General features: G+C 40.0%; 1 protein-coding gene across 1 annotated transcript; it reads left to right on the forward strand.

The window, feature by feature from the left end:
* Window positions 1-791: 791 nt before the first annotated feature.
* Window positions 792-14,255, forward strand: LOC111857898 (visinin-like protein 1). Its single transcript, XM_023839131.2, has 4 exons — window positions 792-1,092; window positions 7,695-7,861; window positions 12,019-12,234; window positions 12,551-14,255. The coding sequence occupies exons 2-4, from the start codon at window positions 7,700-7,702 to the stop codon at window positions 12,746-12,748; spliced, it is 576 nt and encodes a 191-aa protein (XP_023694899.1). The 5' UTR covers window positions 792-1,092; window positions 7,695-7,699; the 3' UTR covers window positions 12,749-14,255.
* The last annotated feature ends 377 nt before the right edge of the window (window positions 14,256-14,632 follow it).

The raw sequence follows: 14,632 nt of genomic DNA on the forward strand, positions 1-14,632 counted from the left end.
GGGGGAAAATCCCTTATGAACATTACGATTTATTGCTGTCATAATTTCGACAGTACTAATAAACGCGGTTGATGTCAGAAAAGTAGCTGTAAACGGTTTGTGCGGTTTCCAAAATGTCAGTTATGATTGGGTGTCAAATGGAAACAGTCCACTGAACGAGCATTGGAGTGACACTGAACACCCCCCGGAGACGCCAAATCGTGGAAGGACCGGGAGCCCTGGGTCAACTATGCGACATTTTTCAAATCAGGTCATGACAAATATAAACTTTATTTTTACACAGGGATTTCCCCAAACTCGGTCAGATTACATTTCAACGGCAAAACGCGTTTTCTTTACGTGCTTATAAATAGCATCCCATAATATTAAGTACGTCGGACACCTGTGCTTGTAGCCCACTACATTCGACTAGTTAATTTATTCGAGGAATACATGTGACACGGTTGTTTTTATTACATTATATTGAATATCACAATCTTGTTTCAGTTCCGTCATTTTCAGAACATGCCATAGGCTACCTGTAGAAAAATAAATTGCCTACGTCCCATGTATATTTAACTGGCATGTTGTATGCACTGAGGATGCCATATTTACAGTCCATTATATATAACGATTCTTACGATCATTGCAAATAAAAATGCCAGAAAGGAATTTAATAATTGAATCGAAATGCAATACTGCATGGTTCCTGTTAAATGGCAATCCTAAAGTAAATGCTGATGTAATGCTATTTTCGGGCTTTAAAAGTAGGCGCAGAAAAGGAGGCGTATTTCTTTATCATGCGCAGACTCAAAGAACACGCGTGTCGGTCAGTTGTCCTCTACATAAGACGGCCAAGCACGCTTCCTACTGTAGATCAAGACGTGCTGCAAGCGGGATGACGCCCTCGCTGTAGCGTCACATAACCCAAAGAGCGAGAGTGGGATCGGTCCCTGCGGCATTTCCCGTTAAAACTGCGTCTTGCAACATCCATCCTAGTACCTTTTCCTTTTTAACACAACGTCAAAAGAGGGGCTGGAGATTTTCCAATTTCGGCTCGACGTTTTTTTACTGCACACGCACGCCGTTAGATCGCACCTTCGTCGGCATCAGGTAAGAATATCTTCGAATGTTCCAGAGGTGCGTTGTCTTAATACGTTAATTTTGCTAAATGCAGTATATTGTTATGACAGAACATTTGCAATACGTAGAGTTCATCTTTGTACCGTGACACTTCTTGCAGTGTCGTTCATGTGAATAAATAAATCAATGTGTAGACCCAAAGTTGTACTGCATGACTTATTTGAAATTTTCTGTTGGCATTAACATTGCAAGGGGCATAGACTGTCTCAAATGGCGAATATGCTGTCAGTAAAATCTTCAAAGTGACGAGTCCTTATGTTATGGTAATAAAACACGACATCGTGAACTGCACCTCTGCAGTCTGAATTGGTCAAAGCCTGAGGGGGTGGGGGATTATTATTTGCAAACATACATTTAAAAACTTTGCGCCTTCAGTGATTGTTAGAATGTAAAGTATGGATGAAATGATGACGGGGAAAGGGAATGGCATGTTGTCACAGCTGCATATAGTGGCGGGCGAAGACGAAAACCGGATCTTTTGAAAATGAAAGGCGATGGTGGACTGAAGCAAGCATGTTTCTCCCCAGTTTAGCGCAGTGCTGCTGATGTGCAGCTGCTGCCTCGCGACTGGCGCGCGCGCATCGCATTAAAGACTCGCGAAAGGCTCGAGCTGGGAATCTGTAATTCCTGCTGCTGGAAATTTGGATTGTATATATTTAGCCAAAGGGACGACGTTTCTAAGATTTATTTTTAAATTCGAATAAATGACGCCATAGCATACCTTACGTTTCGAGAGGGACTGCATAGACACGATGTGAAAACGCAGCCTGCCTTAAAAATTAGAAAGGATTGCGGCGACGCAAATTAACGGAATTTACTTTCGGTATTTTCTGATTCTCAAGGTCATTCTCCGCTTGATAATAGAAGAGGATATTTGGTGCCGTTACATAACCGATAACACAACGTCAACAGTCGATACGTGCGTTTACTTGTAAAGCCTTCTTCATTCGTTTTGGTTTTACACCAATTTGTCTGATTTTGGATACACTGCTTAAATCACTTTCGCCTTTCACGAAACTGTTATGTTGTTTGTTTTCAGCGAATATAAATATTTTGTTAAACCAATTGACATAGCAAGGTTAATCCAGTGGAAATAATCCCCCCTTAAGGGTCTCTCGTATGCTAATACCAAGGACCACATTACCCCAGATTAAATGTCGCGTAATATTAAACACTGAAACGTTAATACGAATTCAGTGATTGAGATGATAAGAATTGTTTCACCATTTTATCAGAATCCAGGCAGCATGCCAAGGTTTTATAATTCAGCAGGTTACTCCGTACTGCAGAAATATTCATAGTAGCAGTATCGAATATGGGGTTTCTTTTATGCATAGTAGGTCGTTATATAACACTGGAAATGTTTACACTATACTGTAGCTATCTAGTTACCCCGTTTTGGGTATGGTGCTCTTATTTCTAAAACATTTGGTATTTACTGTTGATAATTGCATTAATGTTATGATAATTTCTGATTATGTTATGCTGATTATTATTTTTATTTTCTACCTCATTTGGAGATAAGTGTTTGGTTACTCCGTTAAAGCATTGTTCCTAACATTTGCAATTCATATGAAGATTAGCCTACATTACTAACAGGTTACATCTTTTTTGCAAATCTGCCAGAGCTGGAACTGTATGTTCTAATGTATAAATTAATTAATACAAAATTGACAGATATGTGGACTGTTCAACAATGAATATCATTTGACACGGCATTCAATCTTGCTCCTTATATATGCTTAACTATGCACTGACTGGGAAACCTCTGTTTTATTCTGAAGGAAACTTATTTGTAAAATTTTGACGCATTAAATGGTTATTACTTAATGCCTGCTCCTGGTTTGACATGGACTCTGCTCACTGATAATGCCTAACCTTATAATGATCTGGTCACCCACAAGTTGGACATTCTGAAGCAGATAATGTGGATGAAGATACAGAGTTGTCAGGGAAATGAGGTGCAGCTGAGAGATTAGATGCAGGGGAATGGAAAGAGGGCAGAGAGGAACGTCATGGGAAGGAGACGTCTCCAAGCAAGGATGCCATTTTAGTGCGGGAGCAAGAGTATGTGGCTGTCAGTTGAAAACAGAGAGGCAGCCAAGGACCCATCGGCGGCCTGGCCTCAGTCGGGGGAAATGGCTGACGAGGTTCCACACCCTTAACGAAACACCCGGCGGACGGGATCTTCTGGAATGTGTTGACTGCACCACCGTGCCCTCGTCAGGAGAGGCTCAGCGTGAGGCAAGCAGCGAGCCCTGTCAGCATCCACAATCACGGCGGGAAGAGTCGAGCAAATGGGGTGATTTGTCTGAAGGGGGGAGGGAAACATGGCTGGATGGCGTGAGCTGGAAGAGGCCACACGACTCCCATCCCGAGTCCTCCGTGGGGAGTCCAGGGTGCCCGCAGGCAATCTGCTAAAAACGAGAGGCCACGCCGTGTCGAGCTGGGGAGACAGAAGATCCGCCCTCGCAGTAACTGTCACCCCGGCTTGGAAAGCAGCCAGAGACAGAGACACTGCCCTGATTGACCTTCTCTTGCTCCTAGATATCCAGGCCCAAGCAGAATCGCTACCCCAATCCAATGACAATATTCCTGCTGTTGCACCACCATCTAAAGCAGTAGTTTGAGCCTGAGGAGTTTCTTGATCTAAAGTACTCTATTATTCTTGTATAGGCTGTCAGATGCAAGACACAGAGTCTTCCATGCTTCTTGAATACAATATGCTATTAGACATCTATACTTATTCATTGACTGCAAATGCCATTTCCTTTGCTGTCCAAACACAAAGTGCACAAATGCTGAGACGTGCGTATTACATTTCCCCCAACGAAAAGTTTGGATCGGCCATAAATAGACCTGCAGCCCATAGCCTGAGTAATTGTAAATACAAGCTAATAGAATTCAATAACAATATTGCCTCGGTAACTTCAGAGGAAGATCAATAGTTGCTTTTAAAAGGAGAGTGGGCATGCCGTACTCTGCACGTACATTTTGTTATGTGGGAAGACGAGATTGAATATTAAGAGCTCGGAGCAATCCGCTGGAAATACATCAATGTCTGAGACCGTTCTGGAGGTTCCACTTCGATAAACAAGCCCTTCAGGTTATGGATTAACTCTCATGCCGTTGACGGAGTTTCTAAGACGTTAGCATGATGGGTCGACACCCGCAACGCAGACTCACCCCCCCCCCCCCCCCCCCCACGCTCGTATTTTATTCTGCCGCTGTTCTTCGGGAAGCTGGGAGGGACACGATCGATGACGGATGGCTAGCGCTCGCCAACGGCGAACCGTTCTTTTAGATAGAAGCACTGCTGGTGACCTCAATGGCCTTCTGTGAAGCAGGCAAAAAAATGCAATTTAACACCAAACCCCGGGCATCTGGCTTAGAGGGAGACGTTGAAGGAACACCTAGCTAAATGTGTGAAGCAGGTGACGTGCTATTTCAAGGCTGCGTTTAACAGCAAGTGACTGTAATGGTCCCAGGGTGCGATGTTCTCCACCAGCGGATCCATCATCTGGCTGTATGCTTGCTTGAAGACTCACAGGTTTTATGGCCTCAGTGATGGACTCAGAGACGGATGTGATGTAGGGCTCCCATATCAAGAGCATCCATCCTTGTATAGGATATCAATGCCACTAAAAGGCTTAAGAAGAGACTCCTGGCATCCGATCTCCCCGTTAGACCTTCAAGAACACTGCAGAGTTTGGGTATCCATTAGGAGGTAAATTGCATTCTGTGACGAGACACTGAGAATTTAAACGTTGCAGAAGACAAATGTGTGTCCTCTTGTTGCAGGGGTTTTCTTCTCAGGAAAAGTTTCTTTATAGTCATGTCACACACACATACAGTACCTGATGGTAATTAATAGTACAATCTGTAAATTAATCTTTGCAAACTGCATTGGGTGTTCAATGCTAAATCCTTTATAATTTTTTTTCAATAGCTGCAAAAACGCAAATCAATAAGAACAATGAAATAGTCCATTAATTACAAATGAAATAAATAGAAGAGAGACAACGATTAAACAAATAATTCATATATCTTTCACCTACAAGTATAAGACTTCCACTTAAGGCAAATGAACTGTTTATTTCTGCCAAGCAATTCCCTTGATTTTGTATTTTGCATTTCACTGAATCTGTTCTTTACCGTAATAAAGGTTTTTTTTTCCAGATCTGGCTTATTTCTCCATACTTAAATATTTCATTTCTTTATCAGCGTTGGGCATCCTAATGGTGGATCGTTACACGTCAGTCACACAGTCTTGTTATTTTGTCCTCTTTCTCATTCTGCATTTTGTTCAGTTTCAGTGTGCCATTACTGTTATCTGTTCAGCTCCACCTCTGGCTTCTCATGCTGGTTGGAATGGTGTATTATGGCTGATTTAATTGATTAAGATCCATCTGGGAAAACATGATTAATAGTTTGAAACACAATACCGAAATATAATACACTGTAGCAATTGAATCACTGTGATTAGCTGGATATTGATTATGTTATGTTACATTTTCGTTATGTAGTCCCGCAAAAACACACTTCAAACGCCCCTGTGCCATTTCCCCATGCATCATTTACGTAGCCCTTACTGTACATCACTGTCAACAGCAATGCATTCTAATCAACATGACACATTTTAAGCTGAGAAACACCCTTGACCCCCTTTCCTCACATAAGCTTAAGTTGCCTTTTGCTCTGTCCAGATGATTGTATAAAGCATCTCGGCCAAAATTTGATGGCTTCAAAGAACACCTCAGGAGATTGTCTCTCTAAGAGGGCAAGTGTGACTGAACTGTAGAATTCATTTGTTGCTGCAAGAATGTATACACATTCATTTCTTGAAAAAAGAACTGCTCCCTGCTTCAGAAAATCTGTACTATATGTTTTTTTTTTACTTTCTAGAAGGCAACAAATGCTGCAAACTGTATGTTTTTGATTTTGGACTGAAAAATGAATGATTGTCGAATTCTGCTCTGCTCCTACAATGTCAATTGGTCAGGCGTTATTCAAATAATTTGTACTTTCTGTTCACCCTGAATTCCATTTCCCCAAACATGGAGCTGGTTTCGAAAATCAGTGGTTGTTAATTTATGGACTGGAAAGTAACGGGCACATTTATACCAATACGTTTCCAAAAACTGGGGTTAAAGAATCACAAACACAGGTCAGGTCATCTGGGGTGTTAATATTCTGGCACAGAAAACGTGTTCAGGGCATACATCTGACGAGACTGTCAGTGACACTGCGGTGCCACCCATGTGGCACCGATTAGCACAGGGCATGATTTTGGCTTGCTAACTATGCATCGTTTTTTATATCCCACTGTGTGTTTATGGCTTTGCAGTGTTTTTAATTTTGCAGTCTCAAGTCAAACTCACTAGTCTCCATTTTGAAATCAGATACAGGATGTTTATGTGCAGTGTTTGGTGATCAATTCTATGTTCATGCTTTATATATATTTGAATTTTGGAAAATTGCATTCATCTGTCACAGTAGAACAATCATTTAACTACCGATAACTAATCCAAATCTTTTCCACGCATGCACTTGTTACAAGGCTGTTTTGGTCCTTCTCCAAAGTTCTCATGACGCAGGCGAATCACGCATCACAATGCCTGCACTGTTTTGATAAGCTCACAGGGTTTAGAATCATTGTCGTTCCCGTAACTGTTCAGTGCCCTTCAGCAAATGCTGCAAAAATATGAACTTTTCCCCATCGGGGGAAAGTGGAGACGTGATGCGGGAAGTGCAGGAAATGACACACTTTAGATTCTCTTTCTAGTTCTAAGGTGTCAAATAAGACACAACAATGGCATCATCAGGCATGCCGCATTGCAGCAGAGGCGGTGGGGAGTAATGACAGCTTAGATCCAACTGTAGATCCCGCTACCCGCACAGTCTGTCGGAGCGAGTCAGTGAGTCAGCGAGCGAAGGGGAACGATAAACCAAACAGTGACGACGATGCCTTTTCCCCATGGCTGAGATGCCCCTTCGACGTGACGATGCGTGTCCTGAGCCCAAAGACGCATGAGCAGCTCCAAGTTTCTAGAGACCCACAAATTCTCTGTTTAAAATGCATGTATAACACAAATATTAAACAGGTCACATAACAAGTGGTCTTAAAAACAAGCAGCTTCATCTTCTGACTGTTTATGCATGAAAGACCCAGTATTCCCAGTTGACACGCTGATGCTGATCATACAGAAATTACGGGGCCACGCCCGCACAAACCATGTGATCAGTCTGAAGGGGGGGGGGGGGGAGGGAATCCCCAGCCTCTCTGACTGTGACCAGTGACCTAAATTGTAGTTTCTGGGCAAAATAGAGGTAGGGAGAGATTTTAAAACAACAGAAAATGGTGGCTGGTCTCAGTTTAATGGGATTAGATGCGTGTGTAGTACCAGGAACATTGTAGTGAGATGCACGAGCTTTACTAATGTGTCTGCTGTGAATGCAGGGGCCTTGAATGTGAGATTGGGATTTGTACTTTCAACCCTTAAAATCAATGGCCTTCTGCTTTAAATAGGTATAAGTCTGATATATAAAGCTTACCATCTGCTCTTTGGCAGAGACCATGGGGAAACAAAACAGCAAGCTGACCCCTGAAGTGATGGAGGACCTGGTGAAGACCACGGAGTTTAACGAGTATGAGCTAAAGCAGTGGTACAAAGGGTTTCTGAAGGACTGCCCAAGCGGCAGGCTGAACCTCGAGGAGTTCCAGCAGCTGTATGTGAAAGTAGGTGTGCAAGCACTTTGGGGGCGGGGCCTAGTATGCAATTCACCACATGACTTTCTATCACAACAACAGCTGTTATTTGAGCTAAGGAGTGTCAATTAGTGCCATGTTTCCCAATCCGAACCTCGAGGACCCACAGTGAGGGAGCAAAAATGTGGACTGTGATGGGGAGACGTGGACTGGTTGTGGATCCCCGAGGACCGGATTGGAAAATACTGCATTGGTGCACAGTATATGGGTAAAGCAGCTTTGTGAAGGAACCGTGAAGATCTGGGTCTGCTTTAATGACACATTGAGGTACATAATATTAAATAAGGAAGAAAACACTGAAATTCATAACAGTAATAAGGAGGTAAATATGAAGCTTATTAATGGAAAGTGGAACAGCAGCATGATTAAGTTGAAGCCATTGTAATTGTGACATGTGTGTAAAATAATGTCAAAAGAGAGTAAAGAGATGCACTAAATCATGATTGTGCAAAATATGACATAAAATGAATTATGAATTCATATTAAACTAGAAATTCTGTCATTTTTAATTGACATTTCAGTGCTCATTATATGGTATTTGCTTTCTTTTAATGGGTTTTATTTTAAGCATTTGACATAACCATAAACCCTAACCCTGCTGCAGTACTGCAGTGTTCTAATGGCTGTATTTCTTCACCAAGTCATTAATATTATGGGCTGTGTAGAGGGTCCCAAGACATTCCTGTAATTTGGAAGGACGCGCTGTCCCTCGGGTGTTAGGTGCGAGAACACTTGCCGTGAGTTTCTGCAGATCTGTAATTGCCCTTTCTACAAGGCTCCCTTTTCGGAGAGCATACGGATTATGACTTTGAAAGTCTGACCTGCTTGCAATTTAATGGTTTTTGTTTGGGGGAGGGGGTTTTTATTACTAGAACTCAGGCCTCATTAATATATTGTATAATGTACAGAACAATGGAGGCAACACAGGTATATCGACCCCAGTACTTGTGCAGGTGTGTATCAGAATATATACCTGGCTATATATGTAACACTTGTCACTTTTTAGATGGAGGTGACATTTTTCAGGTCTTCACAATATAAACCTAAATTTTCTAAAAAAGAATTTCATGAATGCAATGAAGGATCTAAAATAGCCAAAAGTCCCATATTTTGTTTGGTTACTTATGGTTAAGGTTAGGGCTGGGTAGAGGTTAAGGTCGTCATGTTGGGATTAGGGTTGTGTCCATAGAAATGAATGGAGAGTCCCCACAAAGATACACATAGCTAATCCTGTGTGTGTATGAACACCGGGGCTGGAGAAACAAGGGTCCAGAAGGTTCCAGAAGGTTCTTTGGAGGGCAGACCTGCCATTTTATACCCAATGAGGGACTCTTTTTTTTTGCAGTACCCTTGAACCAAGTAGTCTATCCTAACTGCTTTTGTAAGACTTGCCGCTGTATAAATGCACAAATATTGCCCTGGATGGAAATAGCAGGCAAGCAGTGTAAAAGTAGAGTAAAGGATGATTCACTGTGCTCCGTAATGCTGCAGCCTACAAACGGTGAAAAAAAGAGAGAGAGGAGGAGAAACATACAACTGACATTTTGTACTGAGTGACAGTTCATTTGAGGTAATACACACTGTCAATCACCAGTGATTACTTCATTAAAAATGATCTAATGCAGTGATCACGAATTATCACTGCTGGACACTAATACCCCAGCAACACATTCATCATTAAATGTGAAAATGACGAATGATACATGTAAATGGATGTCCTGTGAGGTCTGTTGGGGAAAATGTGTCACTGTAGCCAGTGCAATTTTCATTTATGGTGTTTCGTTTATATGGATATAAGCTTACATGTCCCAGCCAAGGTCCCAACAATATACTGCAGGGCAATGGATTCACGTCGTAGGCAACTGATGAAATTTTATCCGCTCGACACGATAAGCATTAAATACAAACACACACAAGCTTAAAACAGTGCAGTTTTCACTGGGATATACACACTGCTTAAGTTGTATCATTTTTATTATAAATGTAGGCCTATCAATCGGAGGCAGGCCGCATTACTTTGCTTGTGGGGTTATGCCTGTGATTTTATTCCCTCTCCAAAGATGTTGTATCCAAAACTTCCCTTCTGCTGGATTAAGCAGAATCTACTACTCGAGTAAATAGACAATCCTGGCTTGTTGCCTGTCTTTGCTCATGGCCTGCAGGATAGGCACTGAATCCCCTGCAGCCCTGAATAAGACAAACAGTTTCAGAAAATGGATGGATGGATGGATGGCTGGCTGGCTGGACGGATGGACGGATGGATGGATGGATTTTGATTTTGTCCTTCCTCGTAATTGGTAATTTAAGCCTGGGGGAGGGTGTTGTACAGTAATGAAAGGCTAAACTATTTTTGTTTAAATAATGTGTTGTAATAATGATACTTCTTAGTAACTGTCAACATGCTTGTTCAAATCTAAAAAGCCTGTATTACATTCATGGAATAACTGTTTCAAGAAAATAATGTTGCTCTGACTCTGCGGAAACGTTAGCAATGTTATTTTCTTAGAAATACTTTTAGCAAGTTAAAAGGTAATTTGTGAGTAATGTACAGTACTGTGCAAATGTCTTGGGCAAGGGAAAGACATATTTAAAGCTGTTTACCTCGGCAGTAAGTATATATTAGCTCAGAACAAAAAAAACACAATCTAAAATTAAAACATATGCCTATTAAGAGTAACACAATAAAAAACTAGTAATAATTTGTTTTGTTTTTTTGTTGGATGGCTAGATGAACACCCATTCAGTTCCCAAACCTCTCCTCAGCCATTTCATGTATTTATTAAATTTCACCACCAGCTCACTTAATTAATTAACTAAATTAGTTAAAAAAAAAAGTCAATGAGATATTGATTAGCTATACGAGGTCTGCTAGTGCTCATGTCAAAAAATACATGGGTGTATTCATGGATTCAAGCACTTCATTGTCATTGTGTCACGCAATGAAATTACATTTATGACAACCCCAAAGGTTAATATATACAAAATGAATACAAAATAGAAGCTAAAAATAATATAATCATAGAAAAAATCGTAGAAATATGTTTAAATGGCCCTTCCATGGACAATGTTGTTCTAAAAAAAAAAACAGAACAGATTATTATTGCCCAGTGCACAGCAGCCACAATTTGCTAATGTGTTGTTATGTTGCAACATAACTTATCAGTATACATAACGTATTGCATGGTTGCTGGAAATAATGGGGTGATTTTAGCAGAGGTTTTGAAACGGCTAAGCTAACACACTTTGAAAGGCATAAGCGTAGTTTTACTCCAACATAACGATCATTTAAACATCATTTTCTTTGGCTGCCTAGGACTTTCGCACAGCTCTTTATTGTACAGATATCTAGCACCAAACCTACAGAAGTCTTGCCTTTTTAATAGTAATATGCAACAGAGACCTGGATAAACTATATGAATCATATTTTCAGTCAGATCCAGCTTAGCCCTGTTGCTTGCTCAGTTACAGCACTTCTGGCTGCGGCTGTAAGAGCACTACAGAAAAAATGGCGTAAAGGCTAGATTTAAAAAATCATCACCAGCACATGGCATGATAATTCTAAAATTATTTAACACTTTTATTCTGTGCATCATTACAGAGTGAGAGTATTTTTCAAGTTAAAACACATATACACAAAACAAATCACTAAAATCCTGGGTAAATACAGAGGGCCTTAGTGTATTTTTAGCTTTTATGGGGGTCTGAAGATTGATGTTGTCCTTTCATGTGGTATGATAATCCAATATGGCCTTTGATGTAAAGAAAACATGTTACTTTTGTTTAGTTTTGTCCACAAATCAAGACAATTCGTGGTAGAGGCAGATAATGGAATCAGCAATGGCTTGACAACTTGCTGTGTAAACTGTTCCAACGTTACAGATTGTTACAATCTTGTATTTGTGATGGTGAACAGTGGGGCATGCAGTTCAGTGATGGTCTTTTGATTGGCCTATAATTTTCCCTTTTTTTTGAGAACTAGAGTTTAAACTTTTTCATAGAAAGACCACAGTAACTAATGTTTCCAAAATGAAAGTGTTTACGTCCTCAGTTTTCACAAGCAAAACGTTAAAAAAACACACACACACATTGCAAATAGAGTTTACGTAACCATTTTTTTCCCGTTGCAGTTTTTCCCATATGGCGACGCATCGAAATTCGCACAACATGCGTTCAGAACCTTCGACAAAAATGGAGACGGCACCATTGACTTCAGAGAATTCATTTGTGCCCTGTCCATCACATCCCGGGGCAGCTTTGAGCAGAAGCTGAACTGGGCCTTCAATATGTATGACCTGGATGGTGATGGGAAAATTACTAGAGTGGAAATGCTGGAGATTATTGAGGTATTGTGACTGGGATCTGCTGTCACACTGATATATCTTTACTAGCTTTGGCTGCCCATAACTATATATATTACTTAGAATATCTGTTTATTGAAATTAATTGCCACATGGAACTGTTAAATTTTGTCATTTTAATTTTACTCAAAAATCATGTTTTTATAGGTTTTGTTAAAGATGCACAGATGATACAAAATATGAAAAATAAAAAAGTTCTGCTAATTTAACGAAAATAAAAATGATTTCATTAACGTTAAAATGTCTCTTGAATATAAAGCAGATTTATAAAATGTCCTGATCATTTCACATTCTCCCAAAGGCTATTTACAAGATGGTGGGCACTGTCATCATGATGAAGATGAATGAAGACGGCCTCACACCCGAGCAGCGAGTGGACAGGATCTTCAGCAAAATGGATAAGAACAACGATGACCAGATCTCACTAGATGAGTTCAAGGAAGCTGCAAAGAGCGACCCGTCCATCGTATTACTCCTGCAGTGTGACATGCAGAAATGAAGGGCGGGCCGACACAGTGGGGTTAAACACACTATGGACTGGACACCAGTTTAACGTTCCATTCAGTTTACAGCTACTTCCACAGGAAAAACACAACAAATAAAAAAAAAAACCTAAAAAAACGTGCTTGGACTATCTTACAATGGACTTTTTTGTGTTTGAAGCACTTGTATGCATGAGAATGTCATTTGCTAAATTATTTAAAATATTCTGTGTGTCTGTTAATGTTAATACAGTAGCTATTGTTCATGTTTACAGATGCTTGCTGTTTTATACACTGAAGTAATATCAACACCAAATTCCCATGGTAATGTAACTGTTTCCAATAAACCATTTATCCACACACCTTAGACACACGTTGGATCCATATTTATCCAAGCTCCTCTTAAATGTGTGTACTGTGGAATATAAATGTAGTTTAGCTGCATGCGTTTAGGTTGAAACTTAAAAATACATATTAAAAAAAAAAACAGATTTTTGCATCCTTGAAATCAAATGGAGATGAAGCCTTACCAAATCAATGTATGGGATTGACATTTGTGTTTTATTAAGTCATTGTTAAACAATTTTAGGGATGTATACCTGGATAAACACTAGTTTACTAAGTCAGTGAAGTTTTTCCATCCCCTGGGGACAGTACTGGCAGTGGAAGAGAAGTACAGGGTACTTTGTTTATAAAACACGAAGAGGTTTTATTGTGAGGCGAATTTCTCTGACCTGTTTTTAAAATAACTTTTTATTCACCCATCAGGCAACTTTTCAATGTGAGCTCATGAAGTTTTTTTTTTTTAAAGCAATATCAAATCAGTGTATAAAGCATGTTCATGAAAATGTCAAGGTTCTGCGCTAGAGGCCCTTTTCACGGCGTGTTAAGTGTGCAAGTCTGCCCAGGTAGTTTTTTTATTTTTCAATTTAAGTCCAAGTGAAGCACATTTAATTCACCTCAACTGTTCATTCTTCTAAATCTGCCACGTCCTTTTCTCCAGTGGAAGATGGACATTGAGTTATCGACTCCTTATCACATTAACACCTCCTGTAGAGCAACACTGTATCATCTGTATGAACAATCACACCGGCGTTTACATAGGACGGCCAAGTCATATTTTTTCCATATTTTTTGTGAACTTTTAAAGATAAATGATTGCTGATGTGTCTATCTCCAGAACTGGGAGTGTACACTGGAGGACAGTCAGATTCAGCACAATAAATTGTTCATACCTGAACCACTGTATAATTTGACCAAATGAAGTTGTGTCTGTTTAATTAAAAAAAAAAAAGAATTATACATACATATAAATACAAATTATATATACATATCTCTTTGCCCCTGATATATCTGTGTTCTATATAAACCAATAAAAGAGGATACCAAACTGAACAAGCAGCAAACTGATGTAAAGATTTTTTATATCTATATATAATCTATATACATAGCATGTGTTGTGTGTCTGATGACATTGCTGCACTTGTGCTGTGATTTAATCAAATAAAACATACACAGGCTGTTCTCTGATGCAGATGTGCTTTAAATGGAAAGGTGTTCATTCTCAGTACGAGAAAGCATGACGGAAAGCAAATTCAAAACACGTATTTATACAAATGCAATGTTTTCATATCAACCAAATTCAATGTGTAATTGTTTTTCCCCCATATTAATTTGCAAAATTGAAGGCTATCTTAACCTAGTATAAACAAAAAAAACAACAAATCAAAGTGATTGTGTAATGATGTGAATATGAAAACAGCCACTCTGACGAACACAGCAGTTCAGTCGTTAGTGCTGAGGTCCCTGACAGTTGGCTGTGGGTTTGATTCTCATCTCGTGTGCATGGAATTTGTGGAATTTCCTTTCCACTGCCCAGATGTCTGTATCGGTGTCTCTAA

Source organism: Paramormyrops kingsleyae, chromosome 14, assembly GCF_048594095.1.
Source record: "Paramormyrops kingsleyae isolate MSU_618 chromosome 14, PKINGS_0.4, whole genome shotgun sequence".
NCBI classification, from domain to species: domain Eukaryota; kingdom Metazoa; phylum Chordata; class Actinopteri; order Osteoglossiformes; family Mormyridae; genus Paramormyrops; species Paramormyrops kingsleyae.

Excerpts from the sequence above, each read along its gene's own strand:
- LOC111857898 (XM_023839131.2), top strand. The coding sequence starts at position 7,700 with ATGGGGAAACAAAACAGCAAGCTGACCCCTGAAGTGATGGAGGACCTG. Across the intron at positions 7,862-12,018 it reads TCCAGCAGCTGTATGTGAAA|TTTTTCCCATATGGCGACGC; the intron begins GTAGGTGTGCAA and ends TTCCCGTTGCAG. Across the intron at positions 12,235-12,550 it reads AAATGCTGGAGATTATTGAG|GCTATTTACAAGATGGTGGG; the intron begins GTATTGTGACTG and ends ATTCTCCCAAAG.